General features: G+C 42.2%; 1 protein-coding gene across 5 annotated transcripts in view; it reads left to right on the top strand.

The window, feature by feature from the left end:
- ATP8A2 (ATPase phospholipid transporting 8A2) overlaps positions 1–17,585 on the top strand; it is a 302,792-nt gene that overhangs the window by 277,520 nt on the left and 7,687 nt on the right. For all 5 annotated transcript variants that reach the window (XM_066175899.1, XM_066175896.1, XM_066175897.1 and 2 more), the window contains one exon: positions 11,543–11,634. In XM_066175899.1, the coding sequence (XP_066031996.1) occupies positions 11,543–11,634 (92 nt within the window). The remainder of the gene's footprint in view (positions 1–11,542; positions 11,635–17,585) is intronic.

Raw genomic sequence — 17,585 nt, 5'->3', positions numbered from 1 at the left:
GCAGATTTAATAATGTTAACATGTAAGATTTACACAAAGAAAACAAACAAGGTTTGTGTTCAAAAGAAGCATTGAGTTCAGCTGCAGAGATTTTTGTGTCTTTAAATAAGTTTACAACTTAAATCTTGGCTCTTAAAGGGCCAAACCTTCAAGTCCTCATTCACTTTTCACTCCATCTATCCTCTCATTGAAGTCAGCAGGAGTTCAGGTGGAGTAAAGCCTGATTAGGCACCAAAGCAAACTTTATTTTGGAATCCCATGTCACTTTATTGCTCCACTGGCCAACTAATGGAGAGTGAGGAAAGCTGTGCAGCACCCTTTTTGAGACAGTAGATTTCCTGTTCCAGAGGGTTTCTCTGTCTTGGAATTGCCAGAGAGCTCCCTTTGAAAGAGGCTTTTTGGTTGTTTTTCTGTCCTGTTATTAACTGTTCAGTGGGCAGGATTAGATAATTTGATGCTGAAGAACAATGCAGCTTTCATGATTTGCATACTTTACAGGAAGCTGAAGGACCTCTCTGGCCTGTTGCAGAAAAATGCCTGCATCACTTAAGTACCGGGAAGAATTTCTTCAAATAATGAGTCAGAAATCTGGGAGGTAGAGTCTTGTCTTGAACAAAGATGAAGGGAAGTGACTACAGACCTAGCAAGCTGCAGTGTGTGTTCGCACAGCATTTTTCAGTATGCCCCTTTACTCCTGCGGGTCTCAGACACCCACTGGTGATGGCTGTGGTGCCTCTTTCATCTCCGTTTCATAAAACAAGGACTGTTTTTACCAGTGCACCTAAAACAGCAACTCCCCACAGTCTGTCCATTGTCTGCCTTCAACAAGGAGACACATTGGTGTAGATTCTCTTTCATTTTAGTGTTTCTCACCAAATCAAACTGTGTTGCTTCGGTGAAAAGTTCATGACCAGCTCTCACACCAAGAGCAAGTGGTGTTACCTGTCTTGGCCTTGGTTTTATTCGGTGTGTGTGTGAGGGCAGGTGCCTGTCTCATTTCAATAGCTGTGTGACCTGGTGGGTAATCAGTGAGCTGACACATGCACCTCTGAAGATTTCCCTGCTCCACAGGTCCCTAGGGAAGAGCAAGAGGGCAACATGGAAAACCTGCCTTGGGCTTGTGGCTGTGCAGAGAACTGAGTGGCAGAGGCTCAGCCTCCCACTGGTAGAAGCAGAAATGGTAAAACAGACCTAACTTTTCAGAAATACATGAGTGAGGTGAGGACCTGATCTCCTGGTTCCTGAGGAAAAGGCAAGCTTTTCCATTAGGATCAAGGGGAATGAGGCTTGGGCTCATTGTATTTCAAAGTACTCTATCTCTGTATTGATACACCCCAAGTTACATCTAGTGGAATAGGGAGATCATGCCAGTAAGGCTCCTTCACATCAGCAGGTGCAATGAATCTTACTTGAATCAAACTCACTCTTGTGCTTTCAGCTGGTCAAACAGCATGGGATGTTTGGAGCCAAATTCTTATTTCATGAATGTGTTGATTTTGATGTATTTACTCAGTATATGCACTACTGTGATCTGAATCCAGCCCATACACTGCAGCTGAACGTAAAATGAGGTTGAAGAAGGGAGAGGTGTATTTTGGGTTTTGAGGTCTTAGCATCCTTTTTATCAATTTTTCCAGATGTTCTTTGAACCATTTCTGGGAAGGAAAGGTGAGATTTCTCCACCAGCATACACAAGAAAGTGACTGGCATATTTACGATTTTTCCTTGCAGCTTTTCTAGTAAAAAGATATTAGACTCCTTTTACTAGCAAAAAGCACATAAAATTATATCAATGAGGGTTTTTTAAATTCTTTGATTCCATATGGTAAACATTCATGTATGGACAGTGAAAAATGCATAATTTTCTTTTATTCTACACATGTCCTTTTCTCTCTCCCTTCTGTCCCATATCAGTAAGGAATCATCACATGATTTCCTCATTTTAATGTGTATCATTTATTTCTGACATTTCTAACCCCTATATGTGAGACACATGAAATTACCAGGTCTGATTCCACTTTGGGGAGGCTGTGGGGCCAAGCTGGGAAGGAGCAGAGGTCAGAAAGGGTTTCAGAACCTGGCCAGAGGGCTGAAGGGGGAGTTACCATGTTCCCACTGGCACTGGGGGCCCAAGTGCCTGCTTGCTAGTGCAAACGAGTTAGAGTTGACATTCCCCTTCTCCAGTGCAATTAATTATTTCCCATCCTGGTCGTACCAATCATGTAACCTTGTGGGAGATCCACTGCACAAGTAGGGTTAAAATGTGGTGACCTGGAGAAGGATTTAGAGCTGTGATCAAATCTGCTATCAAAGTCAAAGTTGATGGAGGTACAGTATCAGAACAAAGGCCAAAATGGAGTTGTAAATTGAAAAGAAAGATTAGGAAGAAGGAACATTACAAGATGAGAGTTAAAACTGATTAAGGGGCCAATCTCTCTGATGCCTAATCCTGACTTACTGGGTTGGGCACTGAGGATCTCCACAGGGGAGGGAGGAAGAAATCTTCCCTCCAGGCTGCACAGCAGGAGAACTGCTCCATAACAACTGTTCCAGCCTAATGGCTTCAGCAGTCTGCCTAGACCCTGACTCCTCTGCTGGCTTACCCAGTCTCAGAAAAGAGGCAGGACAGTCTGCATTCTCCTCTCTGATTTGCTGCAAAGAATAAAGTGCCAAATTAAGCGTAGCAAGTACAAGAAAACACAAGTTGTATTAGGTGTTAAATATTTAGTAGACAATTACAAAATACTTAAAAGTTTAAAGAAAAGCAACTTAGGGTTTTGGTTTTTTTTTTTTTTCAGTTCAACTGGAATGTCCTAGCCTGTGCTCTAAATTGTGTTCATGACACTTTCAAGGTTCAGTTTTTGTTGTTGCCCTGAGCTGTTCTTTAGAGAAAAAAGCTGATAGCAGGAGTTTAGAGTTTTTGAAGACAGAAGTAATCTTAACTTCAGTAAAAGTATGTAAGTGAACCTCTATTAAATCAGTAAGTTTGGTTTTTTTAAAATCCACACACAAAACCCCAAACCAAAAAAAAAAAATCTATACACAGAGACCAAGCATGGAAAACTTCACCCTCCAAGGTGACTACTTCTGAAAAAAATGAGTGAGTAGGAAAAGAATGTTATAATTGCAACTGTGTTGCCACCTTATCTGTAAAGGATATGACCAAGCACCCAGTAGAGTACGTGCAAAGTGAGGCACTTAGGGACAAGAAGTCAACAGCACTGATACCAAAAGGAGGGTAGCTGAAAAGCAGCAAGCCACACTTAGCCTTTTCTGCTTCTCAGGCATTCAAATTGGTTCAGTTCCCTTGTTTTGGGAAGGCTGAGGGCAAAACTGGGCAGCTTCAAGTTTTGCTTTAAGTTAGTTGACTTTAGGACATCTGACAAAGATGTCTGCCTTCCACACACACCCCACCCCCCACCCCCCAAAGAAATGCATTTACACATGCTTAGTCTTTGCAGTGCTTGGAAATGGAAGGTACTTCAAGCAGAGAGAGTCCTCAATTATTTTCTCAGGATTGTTGCATTTCAGAGAGGCATGTAATGTTTAGCCCTGATATTTTTAGATGGCATAAAGGTGCTTGGTCTTTTTTCAGTGGGCTTACCCTGACTGGACAACAGGTACCCATCAAACCTGCACTGTTATTCCATCTTGGAGCTGTCTGGCATTGGCTCTGTAGGACAATGGGGGAAGCTTCTGGCAGCTTCTCCTAGTACCCACCCCTGTTGCCTACCACTACCAAAACCTTGCTATGCAAACCCAGTATCATTCTAAGTAGTCTTTGAAAGAAGTTTAGGAAAAACAGTCTCAAAACTAAAGGCTAGAATGGATTGTCCAAGTGATTTTAGGAATCAAAGGCGGATCTGACTTTTCTGCCTTAAGACATTGTTAATGAAAAAAGAAAGCATAAATCATCTTTGCTTATCATGAAAAGGAAAAGCTTTGTCCTGCTTTTAGCCACATGACTTTAAGGACCAACTTGAAGAGGATTCTGTGGATTTAGAGTGGAGAATTTGGCCTCAGAACTCTATATATGATCTATGTGTTGCAAATGGGGGCTGGCTGAAGCTCACAACGTCTCGGCCTCCATCAGCTGCTACAGGGTGATTCTGCCATATGTACAAGGTGATGTGGCAACCTGTGTGCCCCTGCCCTGGGCGCTGCTGGCTGCAGGTGCTCCTTCATGCAGACTTCTGGTACTCAGAGGGGGAGCTGCTGTTTGGCTGGAGCAGTGTGCTGCCAAGCCAGGTCACAACCTGTAACAACAGTGTTTCTTCAGGGCTTTGGTGAGGGCCATGCATCCATGGGTTTCTGTTGATGTGGCTGCGAGGCTGGCTTAATAGTTTCCCAAACCACTCGTTACCAGCCATGGTCATACTGGCCCATCTTTGCCTCAGCTGCTCAGCTGGGTCAGCTCCACTGGATCCAGGTGATGTGTGATCTGGAAGAAGTGGGGTGGTGAGCACTGTCAGGTCCTGCCACTGACTGGTGGGGGCAGGAGCTGCTTTAGCCATCAGTCACCACAAGGACCTCCATGGAGCTGCTGCTGAAGGTGTGTGACACTCTCTTAACCTTCTCACATCCAGGCAGGATAAAAAACTTGCAGCTGCATGTGGGCTGAGCTCAGTACGTCATGTTCTCATGGACTGGAGAGCTGGCTGCTCTCAGTGCACTCCAAGTCAGCCTTGCAAGGCCACACATCCAGATATGTTTGATGCTTATCAGGTGAATGTTTGGCTGGAAAATGTCAAATACAATTTATAAAGAGGGAAGGCTACTCTGTGGCTCTCACATGTGCTTTGGAAGTACCTGGAGAGGAGCCTGCTGCACTAAAGAAGGCCTGGAAGTGCTATATCATGGCAGAGCATAAGAACTCAGCTTCTCTGGAAAGCTGGCCCTCAGCAAGGATTTGGTATTCCTTAAATCCTGGCTGGTTGCTGCAGGAGTCACCTCTGACAGGTAACTTCCTGCACCTCCCAGCCTGCAAGTGGCACAGGCAGCGCTTCTGTCTTTGTTCCCCTGTGGTTTGTGCCTGGTGACCCTTTGGTGTCCTAGAAGTGGGGTTTTATTAATGGCTTGCTGAGTATTTACAGTAAAATGTAAAAGAAGCATAGTTTGGGATGTCTATTTCAACTGGATCCAGAGCGATTAAGGAGCAGTGTTTGTAGACGCTGACTCTGCAGAGAAATTTCTGGGTTGGTTTGTTGGTTTGTTTTTTTTTTTTTTTTGTTTTACTGTTTATATGCCTGAGACACTTCCTTGTGAAATGCTCCAGAGATTTCCTTTGATTACATTGCAGCTTCATTATCAGTAATGCCTGTTTGCCTTTTAAATTAAAAAGACCTCCTACTCTGACCTCAGAGTAAAACATTCCTGCAATCAAATGCTAGATAACAAAAAATAACATCTCCTCTTTGTGGATCGAAAGAGAGAAGCCAGCAGAAGCCCCTCATTGCTACTTTTGCAGTTCTGTGAGAGGGCGAATCCTCCCTCTGATGTCTCTGGAGCCCAAAGGATGGAGATACAGTTGCTCTCTGAGGCAGTTGGGCCTTTCTTCCACAGCCCTGGGATGTTCCGGGTGTTTGAGCACAGAGTTTTGCTGAACCTTCAGCCCTAGTGTGACTTGCATTTGAGATGATTTGCATGTTTTAATTTTGAATTCCCGGTCTGAAATGTTGTTTTTAATGTTCTCCTTATGCCAAGCCTATGAGCCTATACTAGTTCTGTCTCTGCTCACTGTAAACTTCTAACAATTCTAAACTTAAAAAAAAAAAAAAAAAAAAAAAACAACAACAACAAAAAAAAAGAAAACCACCAACCCAAAAACCCACACGTTAAACCGAGGCCTGGAGTTGTTCTGGGGGAGTGCCGTCATCCAACAGGGAGTATCTGAGGAAGAAAAGTAGGTCTCCTCTGGCCAATTACAAAGGTGTGGCCACAGCCTCTGCCTGGTGTACGGTTCTTGCTCTTTGTCTGCCAGGACTGTGATCGATGCTGTAAGCCTTTAAGCAGTGTTATACTGCATGAAAGGTGAGGGATGGAACTTGTGAATAAATCCTCAGGAATACCTGCTATGTCCTAGCAGCCAGAGAGGGATCTGAAAGCTCTCTTTGCCAGGTGATACTTGGGGAGAAGCCATTGTGTTTGAACCTCTGATTCTTCTTCAGAAGACACGTGAGGGAGTTTGAGAGCCAGGAGACTGAAATGAAAATCAACAGTCTGCTTGTAAAGGATTTGGTGATTAGGACTGATCAAAGCTGGAGAGGTCTGCTTCAGACCTTTCTTCTTGCTCTTTTTATTTTATGTTGATGTGATTTTCAGTGACAGAAACATGTCAGCAAGAAACAGCGAACTTTTGTGTAAGTTATTGAAATATATGGAAGAGATCAATTACTATGTTTTAATTCTAAAATTTAGAAAGAGAGAGAAGAATATCCTCTTTTCCCCTCAAAAGTTAATACACAGGGAAAGATGGCAAGGACAGAAACTTCCTAGTCTTTTACCTTGTGTTTTGCCACATGGGATATTTTGCAAAAACTTCTCCCCTCCCTCATTTTTCCCCTGCCTGCTGTTGCAGTGTGAGGGCAACACATTACAAGATGTTTCCTCCAACGGGAGAATGATACAGGCAGTCAGAGTTTCTCAGGCTGTCTTTAGCAGAGTATGTGGCAGTGGAAGCAAAGAGACTGAATAAGAGTTTACCTGCTGTTTCTTTTGAAAATGTGTGTGGGTAGGAGGAAGGCTGTGGAGTTAAGGATAGAACTTCAGCCTAAGCCTTGGAGGATCTTCTGGTTTAAACGAAGCTGTACAATGATTTACCTGTGGCTGTCTGGTGCAGCACCATTGTAGGGTAGAAGAGCCAGTGATGCAGGCAGTATAGTGAGGGCTTTGTAGGTGTTCACATGATAGGGAAAACAGCTTTGTTGTCCTCTGGGCTCACCCATGGACACTGAGTATCTTGCACTGGAGAGCCAAGCTTCTGCCATGAGTTCCTGACGTGTTTTTGACACAGGGGTAGCAGCTGGGAAATGTGCTTCTGTGCTTTGGTTGTGTCATCTCTAGCAGCCCTGGTAAGGCTTCACTAGGCACATCAGTTCTTCATTTGGGAAAGGGGAAAAGCAAAAACAAACCAAATAATTTCAAGTGTCTGTATCTGACTGAATTCTTCATTATCCAGAAGGGTAGGGAGTTTAAACCAGTGAAAACTGAGTGTATTTGCCTATTTGGTGTGCTTCTGCTCTGTATCTCCTCTAGCAAATAGTAACAAAACACAAACAAGAATTCAGCTTTTGTAAGAGAAGGAAGGATCTGCATCTTGTTTTATTTTTTTTTTTTTTTTAACTGGGATATGCGTGTGTTTTCTAAGGGAAGATCCAATTTTAAGAGACACCTGCATCCACTTTAGCCTTCCAGTCTTTGTGATCCCTGCTTTTGCCACCAGTCAATTAGTGGACTCAGGAGGACATTCTGGGTCAAGCTATACCAAATACCACAAATCCTCATTAACACTAATTAGTGCTCAGTAGATTAATTGGTGGTGAAGCTCATCTTTTTTTAATTACTTGAGCAAATGAGACAGCAGGACCTTGTGGTCAGCTTTGAATTATTCTGTTTGTTTTGATGCACCTCATTTGAATGTGTAAAGCCAGATGTTTGTTGCCTAGATTTGAGGGCTCTTTGCTTTTGCGAGGGATGAGAAGAAGAGAATACAAAAATAAAATGAAGGTCTCTGTTGACACCTTAGAGCAATTCAGATAGGAAGATGGAAGAGTCATTTTATTCATGGAATTGAAAGCATTGATATGAAATAACATGTTGCCTTTAGTTTACCTTTTGATTTGTCATTCATTTAATGAATTAATCTGATGTTGCTAGTACAGACTTCCAGGCAGGCAAAAGTCATCTTGACCCTCTTAGGAAGCCATCACAAAGGTATTCCTTGCCTAGGGTATTCTGCATTATTAATAACAACTAAATTTGATTTTAGCTGACTTGACTAATGATTTTTTTTAATCCTTTTTTTTTATAGAAACCCTTAGAATTGAGACCTTTTAATAGTTTTTGTTCTAGTCAAGTATTTGTTTAGTTCAAAGCATTTTGTCTGTGTCCTTTGTCCTTCATATAATTACAGATAGATGGTGCCTATCCCTTACCCCTCGGAGGTCACTGACTAAGCAGCTAAAACATATTTCACTGTCACTTTCCATGTCACTGACTTCCATAACAATGTCTGGGTTTGTGACTTCTTCCATTCTGACAAGATTTTTGAGTTCCTGAATATGAACACAACTGTCCAGTGTTCAGAGTATGATCTCATGGTCTCTTATCCTTTTGTCTCAATGCATCTGAAGATGCCATCCTTAGACCCCATAGGAGTGCATAAGCCCTGGCTCGGAGTCACTGGAAAGCAGAATTAAATCTGAAAATCGTGGCTAATGCTTGGGATTGATTTACAAGCAATATTTCTGTGAGCAAGGCCTAACCTGTTGCTTGTGAGTCCATTCTTGTCATTACTTTTGCATCAAGGTGTGAGGCAAACAAAATTGTTTTCACTTTGTTACCTGTTAGCAGCAGGCTAACAGGTAACAAAGTGAAATTAAAGCTTTTCTGAAAGCAGGGACTTGGTAGGAGTGCAAACACATAATAGTTAAGAAAGCCACTTTTCTTTCCCTTCAGGGTTTGTATTGGGAGATCTAGTATCTGTTAGTAAATCAAATAGTCATCCAGTTTGGAAGAACTGTGTTGTATGAACTTCTGTGTATTAAAGGTTTATTTTATAGTAATTGACTGGTCTTGATTTGCAGTTTATTTAGTCATCCCTCATAGTTAAACCACAAATGCTTTAATTCTACTGTGAATTTTTCTTTCTCTGCATAGATACAATCCAGTATAATTTCTCAAATGGGAAAATCAGATGTGACTTGTGTTTTGAACTTGTTGATTATAAATGGCAATATCAAAGATAGCGTGGCTTTGGCATTCTTAGAGCTGCAATGGGCCACTCCTGTTCAGAGGTCCCTTGACAGAACACTTTCCTCTACACATTGAATGCTGAAGCCTGAGGAGCTAAACATTACTGGTCTGCACTTCATCTGTTGCTGCATGGTAGACAAGCAGATGAAGAACTTTTCCATGTGCATTTTTCTGCTGTGGTTAATTCCACTCTCAGTGTAAGAATTTTATGGCAAAGATTGCTTATTTGTCCCTTACAAGTATTTTCAGTTGGTTTAAGATTCCTTTTTTTAAACCACCCTCCTACTGAGATAGGAAAGACTTTTCCTACGTGTTCTTTACCTGCAGAACATGCACAAGTATTGCACTTCTGTCACTCATAGGACAACAGTGTGTTCAGACAGTGTTTCACTAAACTAATAAGTTACCGAGCACTCTTCTGCAGTCAGCAGGAGGTTGTACAGTACAGCTTCACTGGTCTGCACATGCACTAGTAGTGGCTGATTCTGCGGGCTGTCAACTTCCCAAGCAAGGAAAGTTAAAGGTTAGAGAAGTCTCATGTCTTGCTTTGGGCCTTCCATTGCATCACCCTTACCTGGTGATTTTTTGTAGTACATATTTTCCATCGTGCTGCCTGCTTGGAGCAGGTAGAAACTTCTTTCTGTATGTACTTGATTTTCTTACAGCCAGCAACTGGTCTTGGTTTTTTTTAAGCAGTTGGGTCCTCCAAGATTTTTAGAAGCTTTCATGCTGTAACCCTGGTTTTAATGGAAACCTGTGATCCTTTCTTCTTTGAACATATGCAGGTCTCATGAGCCAAGAGTTGTTAGAGTTTGACAAATTCAGTTGGAATCAATACTTCTGCTTCAAAATTTATTATCAACTTCTGTTTTATGTTGAGGGAATACTACTGACTGCAGGCAGGGAAAGCAACCTCCCATACCCACTGCAGATGTGATTCTGGGGTGCCAGAGGAAGGAGGGGAAGAGACCAAGTGTCTGAAAATGCTGAGAGTTTGTGAAGATTTTGAAGAGTCCATAGGTTTTACAAGCTTCTGCTTCAGATGTGTGAGCTTGGAGATCACAGGAAAAAGAAAAGGATTCCACCCTTTCTTTTGTGGGCACCTCATTATGCACTGAACAGAGGACTGTGAGCCTGGCTATTATCCTAATGGACTATTAAGTGGAATATAATCCTGCATGGCTGGATTGCATATTACAGGCACCTCAGAGATTCTTCAGTTACTTTCCTGATTGAAGTTAGCAAACTGCTTCAGTGAAAGGGAGTTGTTTGTTTAAAACTGTTGTTAGCATGTCGACAGCAGCAGCTGCGCTTGCTGGGATTTCCATTTCATACACCAAATGCATGTGAATTTGTAATCTAACCCAAGAAAGACACCAGCACTGGCATTCAGGTGTGTATCCATGTTTGCAGCACAGTCAGTGGAATTGCTTCTCGTGAATAAAGATGTGAAAGAAAAAGCAGACTGTGAAAATGGAGACGCAGTGTAAATGTGGGGCAAATGGGATAAAGGCACTGGAAGAAGCTGTACCAGCAAACAGATCCCTTCTATGCACTAGCTCCATCTCAGTGTTAGGAATAAGTGTGAGATGGAAAAAACAGACCAGTTGTGGAGAATGTCGAACTAAATGAGACTCTAATATCTTTCTGACAATAATCTGATATTTAAGTTACTTGAAGCTCCAGTGCAATGAGATTTGAAGGCCTACGTTACTTTAAAACCCCACCGAACTTAGTGGGACTCATATACATAATTAAGTGCTTTGAAAGGTCAGGATCTTAGTCATCATTTCTTAACTCTGGCCATAAAGTTCTTGATGAAACAAGTGTTGTGGTTTTTATGAAAATCAAAGTGGGGAGGGGGGTGCCTCTAATAATTCTTGTAGGTACGTTAAACCTGTTGTAAGCATACTGTGTTTTTCACCTAAGCTCACTTAGTATTCACTTAGTATTTTCACTTTTTGTAAATTCAGCAGTAATTTTTTCAGGCCTCTGACAAGAACAATGTAAACCAAAGAGGTTTTTAATGAGAAAAATCAGATAGAAAGTTTCTTTCCATATGGGAGGTTAAAATGAGAGTGTCCTTTAGAAGGCAGAATTAACTATGGGTCCTACCTTTGCTTGCTTCAGGCCATTTTGCAGGTGTGATAGAAGCCTTCTACCTTGTGCTAAGCTGCAATGCTTTGCTCCTTCTCTCTAAGGCAGTTTGTGGATGCTGTGATTCATGTGCACAGTTCTAAAGAGAAATCTTCTTAATGTTCCATATCACTTGATGTCAGACTTCTGATAAGATTTGTAATAATTTAGAGGCATCAGGCACTCAGAAATCACAATGATGGTGATATTAGGGATGAATTAACCAAAAGTAGACTTATACAAAGTGTCCTTAGAAAGGAGGAGTTCTCTCGATAATGTGCAGTTTAAAGAAAGAGAAAATTCTTTTTCATGCTACAACCACCTTTAGTACTGACAAAGTCAAAGCTGCCAAGTACTTTAAATACAGTTGACTTTTACCTTGAAATTATCTGCTTACTCACTGGTGTGTTTTCTCCCTTTCTGTCTCCCTCAGCGTGAACGAACGTGACCATTTGTTAAAAAGGCTCGGCAGGAAAACCCCTCCGAGCCTTTTCCGTGCTCACTCTGTCCAGCAAAGTGTATCACGTAAGTAGCAGCTCACATCTGTGTGTGCTTCACAGCGGCAGCCCCACATGAGGGAAGCAAAGGGTGATTATTTTTTTAATTAAATTGTAGGTAGAGATAATCTGGCGCTGAGGCTGAACTGCCAAGCAAGACACGTACATTTGGAAGTGGAATTAGTGTATCTGGCCCTAGGCAGGAGGAGCTCAAATGTGGTTAATTCCCTAGGATCCAATCAACAGGCCCAAATGATAAAATCCCAGTATGCAGGTTCTCTAAAGGTAGAATTCTGATAGTCTTAAGAATAGTCTAAAAATCAAAAACTCTGCATAAAATAAACGTTGTGATAGAGCCTAGCTTTAATAGAAATTATTTCTGTAGGAAATGTCATATTAGCTGTGGCTAGTTGAGAATACAGTGATGTTTCAGGGATGCTATTAGGGTTCTGTGTGTTGCTGGTGAGGAAAGCCATGGCCTGCAGGGCTGCTTCTCTCCTCTCCTTCTTTGTCTGCTGCTGGGGGAAGAGAAGCAACATCATAACTGGCTACTACTGCTGTTTCAAATAAATGGCATTTCTTGTTGATGTAGAAGTCATCCATTTATTTGTCTTCCTGTGTCTGCTGGACCTGATGGGTTTTTGTCAGTGGCTTCCACAGTATTAAAAATCATCTCTAGCAGCTCTGTAGGCCAGATGCACTGAAGGACCACGCTGTTTTGAGGGACCAGGGAGTCCAGTCAGCCCTTTCTAGTGAGAAAATGCAGCCTCTCTTGTGATGAAACTGGTGGTAACAATGGGCTTATTTACTAAAGAAAATAACTCCCTCAGTGTGCAGTACTGCTGTTCATAGGGCAAGGGGCAGACACTTGGGATTTTGGGTTTGTATTGCCATTGCAGCAGGAAATGACATGCCTGGCTGCTTAAGATTCATGGAGGAGTCAAATCTATTTGCTGGCTGTGTCTTCTTCTGTGGCAGAACTGTTATGGCAGGTCATGGAGGCAGGGCCGGGATAATACCTGAAGTACTCTTGTTTTCCATGGGAAATTTGACTAGATGGGGTGGGACAGTATGGATCTGATGGTCTTTGTCCTTGATAGAGCCATTGGAAGGCTACCATCACTGTCAAGGGATGTAGGCTCTTTGGCGATCAATCCTAGTACAGCTGGGAAGAGAGGCCAGTGAGCAGAGCAGCCCTGTGGACCATATTTCTGCTGGGGTTTAATCCTTTGTATAAAGGAGCCGGAGATGCTGATAGCAACATGGCTTTGGGCATGCAGACACACTCTTTGAGGAGATTCCAAAAGCAATGATTGGCAGAAGAAATCCATAAAATGCACAAATAAATGGCTGTCAAAATAGTCTGCTGTGGGGATTTGCCACAGTCTGTGAAGCCTGTGAAGCAGTGCAGAAAGGAGATACAGCAGAGGTAACTAGTCTGACTTAATATGTACTTTTAGTCTCAAAGAACACATCATCAGGTTGTTAGTAGGTGAACAGCTATTGGGAAAGAAAAATGAGATCAAAATAAACCCTAATTTGGATAACCAGCTTCCCTATAAATGCCAATGATTAAGTGCTAAATGAGTCAGGCCAGTCAGGATACATTACAATCAGCAATCTGTTTTTCACGTGAACATAAATTTTGACTGTGAAGCTGTTAGGATTGAAAGATGAGTTTTGTAATATATCCATGACTTCTGTCATCTCTTGTCAAATATTATTTTCCAGTGTTGCATAGCTGCTATATGTACAAGGCCATGTGAAATCCAGGGAACATATGTGCTGTTTTCACAACCCTAAATTGTACAACTGTTTACTAAATGCTAGAAATCTTCAAAGCAAAGAGTTGATGAATAGGGCAGTAGCCTTGACATGCCGGGCTGGTATCTTAAATCACACTACAAGTACTCTGTTTGAAGTCTTGAACTGTTCATATGTTTCCACCAGACCCTAAGTTCCCAGGCTGTGAAGACCAAAAATTGCTTTTGTGACTTCAACTCAGAATCTGTTGCTTACATATAAAGCAGGAAAATGGTTTGTTTAGTTAGAGCTGACAAAAGCTTAAGCAAATGGATTGCCTTTGTCCCAACAAGGAATGAAAATGGGATTAAATTTCTTAGCACAGATTGTAAAGATGCAGTACTGGGTTGAAAATTACTTTATTTTTGACAGCAACCATTTCCAAATGGTTTGGGAGGAAGAAATGCCTAAACAGCTTTGTTTCCAGTCACATGGAATGGAAAAAAAAAATCTCACAGGGAGTTTTTGGGCTACTACTGGTGGTCAGTGGTGGGAGGAAAGAGCTGACTGACGTAAGGCTACACAGCCCTGTGCAAGAGGCAGAAGCTCATTGTGTGTGTTTCCTTAGCTCTCTGTTGGTGAGCCAGCCCTTCTCCAAAAGCATTGGCTCAGCACAAGACCTTAAGGCAAGATGTATGGCTGGGGTGCTCCCATACAGCACCAGGCTCTTGTGGATCCAGCTCCCAAAGTGGGCAACAGAGCCACAGAGCCAGTGCCATGGCAGTGCCATATGGGAGTGCCAGCCAGGATTAGTGTCTCAAACACCTTCTCTCAGTAAAGAAACCAGCTCAGAGTGGCTGCCTTGGAGAGTAGCCCCTCTCCATTTGGAAGGGTATGTCCTTCAAGTAAAACCTTCATGGCTGTTTTTCTTGCTCTTTGTTTTTGTGTTCCTAAATTGTGTAGAGCTTTCAGAAGCATGAAAGAAATCTATCTTCTGGCTCTACTGTCAAAGATGATGTGGTTCCTTTCTACCAGTATAACTGTTGGGAAGTTTATGAAAACTTTAAAAAAAAAAAAAAAAAAAAAAAAAAAAAAAAAAAAGGGAATTGTGAAGCTCCTGTTTGGGCAGCATTGTCAGGAGACTTTAGTGGAAGAGTTGCATATGATTGTCAAACCCAGGTGCTAACATAGAACCATCTCAGTGCAATCTTGTAGGCAGTGCTGACAACACTGCTCCCCAGGCTGTGTTCACCTCCTGGTGAAGGTGCCTGGTGAAATGGGTCATTCTCTATTGCCATCTGCTTTATGAAGCCTCTTAAGAATGGGCAGGAAATGCTACCAGGCTCCTCTCAGATGAGTCTTTGGATCCTTCCCTTTAGCTTGCTGTATGGCTCACCCTTGAGGGAAGGAGCAATAATGGTTTCCAAAAACTCTCCCTCAGAGGGTCTGCTGGCAGTGAGGTTTTCTCCAGGTCTCCATCCAGATTCTTGTTGTTTTTATTGTTGTGACTTTGTGAGAGTAGCACCTCCTTTAGACAAACTCTGCAGATACAAAAGATGGCTCCTGACCTCCCCTTTCCTTCTGCATGACTGACCTGTATCACCTGTGCCCCCAGAGGATGGGAAGGGTACCCTCCCATTTATAAGGAAAGTTCCACAGCATCCCTCTAGAGTGGTTTCCCTCCTGTAATGCCCTGCTGGTGTTCAGTTTTCATTTGTCTCAATATGCTCTTTAAAAATAGAGCTGAGTCCTGCTCCCATTAAGCACGGCTTTTCCTATGCTAGCAAAGAAAATCCCTCCTCCTTTGACAGAATATGGTGATTTCATAGAGTAAATCTGAATGCAGAGCATATGGTTTGCACCTTATTAATCAGTGGAGAAAAAGCACCTGTCGTCTGAGGTTCGTTTCACAGCATGGGGGCTGACAAATAATAAATAATAATAATGTGTTCATGCTGAGGGCTCTAATCCTACCATTTATTCTCCACTAGCAGACACCTTCTTCCTTTCACTTTTCTGCTAGTGCATTTTTATTTGAAAAACAACAGGGGAGCTACTTGAGATGCTTTAAAAGCTGTTTTTCCTCTCATCTTGCATGTGTTTGAAATATAATATACATTCTGTATTTTTTCCAAGCTATATGTTTGTTGACTGTTAAGTGGAGTTGCAATCTTTTAATATCAATTTAGGAAAAAGAAATAGGAATAATTGGTTTAGAATTTAATGCTGTGGTGTCTGACTATGTTCTGCTTGCAAATATCAGTAAGCTGGTATCTGAGACTAAAGAGATGGGACCATTTGTCAGGAATTCCTCTTGGGTCCTTAAAAAACACAGGCATGGTTTATCAGAAGAGAAATTAATTACTTCTGTAAACATGAGTCAAACTGTTCAAGATTTTAGGCAACTTTCCCTTTCCCAGGTTAAACAGAAGATGGTTGCTGGAGAAGTCAAAGCTGAGCTAGCATTCACTTTTTAACTGGTAAATGTGACCTGTGACATCAGGGCAAATCTCCTTAAAAACTCTGCAGAACCAAATGTTTCACCTGAGACAGAATTTGGCTGGTCAAGTGATAACCACAATGTTGATTTTCATTGTGTCAGAGAGAGTTTTGCTATCTAAGAAGCAATATTTCCTGAAAGAGATTAAAAAAAAAAAAAAAAAAAAAAAGGTCCCTCACATCTCCCCAACTCTCTAAAAGTTTTACTGGATTTGAATCTGGGCATTTTTCTCCAAAGGCAAACAAAAGGATGCATTTCATACTTTGGACTGTACTAAACCATAATACCACTGCAGTATGAGCTAGTGAAATGCTGCAGCAGCTGAAGGTTCTGATGGGCTGCCAGTGACAACTGTCCTCTTGCTGGCTGGTCTAAACAAATCCTGGGACAGACAATTTGGGTATATCAGAGGAGACTGCAAGGAGTAGAAGGCCTCTAAAATAAATCCTTGAAGTGACTAAAACTGTAAGCAGCCCTTCCATGAGGAGATCTTCTGGAATAAAGAGAGCCCTCTGGACCCTTTCTGGTCCTGGTCTTGGAAGCTGTTGCCCATGAGAGTGCTGTTGAGCTTGCACAACATTGCTTTCTGTGCTCAAGGTACACCCGTCAAGGTGGTTGCTGTAAGTCCAGGGTTGCACAGACCAGAACAGCCATTGCAGTGAACAGAAAGAGAGTGCATTAAATTAGAGACCTGATGGTAGACTAGATTCGGATCTACTCATAGAATATCAAAGCTTTCAGGAAACCCAACAGGATGCTTTTAAAATTCAGTAGATTGCCTGATAATATCTGGTCCCAGGGAAACCTTAGATTTGATGAGAATGCGAATCTCTTCTTAACAAATGAGCCCCACTGACAGAAACTCAAAAGTGCCCCTTTCTTCCATTAATTGAAAGTCTCAGAGCATAAAGGTCCTTCCTTCTGTGAGGGTGAGTGGGTTGTGCCCAGAAAGCCCCAAAGAAATGTGTTCCTTCCTTGGGCTGCTGCAGGACAGCTGAACAATGAGGGCCTTGTTCCCCAGGCAGGCTCATAGGTGTGGTTTTAAAACTGGAGTCGGGGACAAGTTCAAACTTCCAGAAAGTTCCCTAGTAACTGACAGATGGCAACTTTCATTGGTTTTCGATGGGGTCTGGAAACAGTGGAAATGTACAGCTGCTTGGGGAGTGTGGATGGGACTCAAGCATTTGCAGCATTTTGATTCCACAAGGAACAGCTTGAAGTTCAATTTTAATTGTAATGTGAATAGAAAAATGTAATATGAACTCATCTTCCTGTATAGAGCTCTACAGGAAAAGTCTAAAATGAACTGCCAAATGTTGAGCTTCAGCTGAGGAGCTCGGGGGGTCATAGCCTTTCCCATGACATACGCACAAAACCCTCGTTGCTGGTAGTCCAGGATGGTGAAGGACATGAAAATGTAAGGATACCCCTGGTATTCTTAATCACAGATCATTTTAGCCTGGAATTTCTTGTTACATTGACTTGTTTCCTACTGGTGCAAGAGTGAACAGGTTCCTTTGACTGAATTTTGCACTGGCGTTGTGGAATGACTGGGCTGCCTGGCTGTCTACAGGCCTGTGCTAGCACTGAGAATAAGCAGGTCATGGGAGGATGACACCCAGGACTGACTTGTGTGGTCAGTGCTGGGTTTGCAGTAGTTATGGCAGTTGAAGACGCTGGATGATCTTATGGATAAGTAAATATGGCAAAGCCACCTCGATGCAAATCAGGTAATG

Source organism: Chamaea fasciata, unplaced genomic scaffold (genome assembly GCF_029207755.1).
Source record: "Chamaea fasciata isolate MVZ Bird 193981 ecotype frontalis unplaced genomic scaffold, bChaFas1.0.hap1 SCAF_2, whole genome shotgun sequence".
Taxonomy (NCBI): Eukaryota; Metazoa; Chordata; class Aves; order Passeriformes; family Sylviidae; genus Chamaea; species Chamaea fasciata.
The sequence above is the reverse complement of the archived record's forward strand: the minus strand, read 5'-3'. Positions and strand labels throughout refer to the sequence as shown.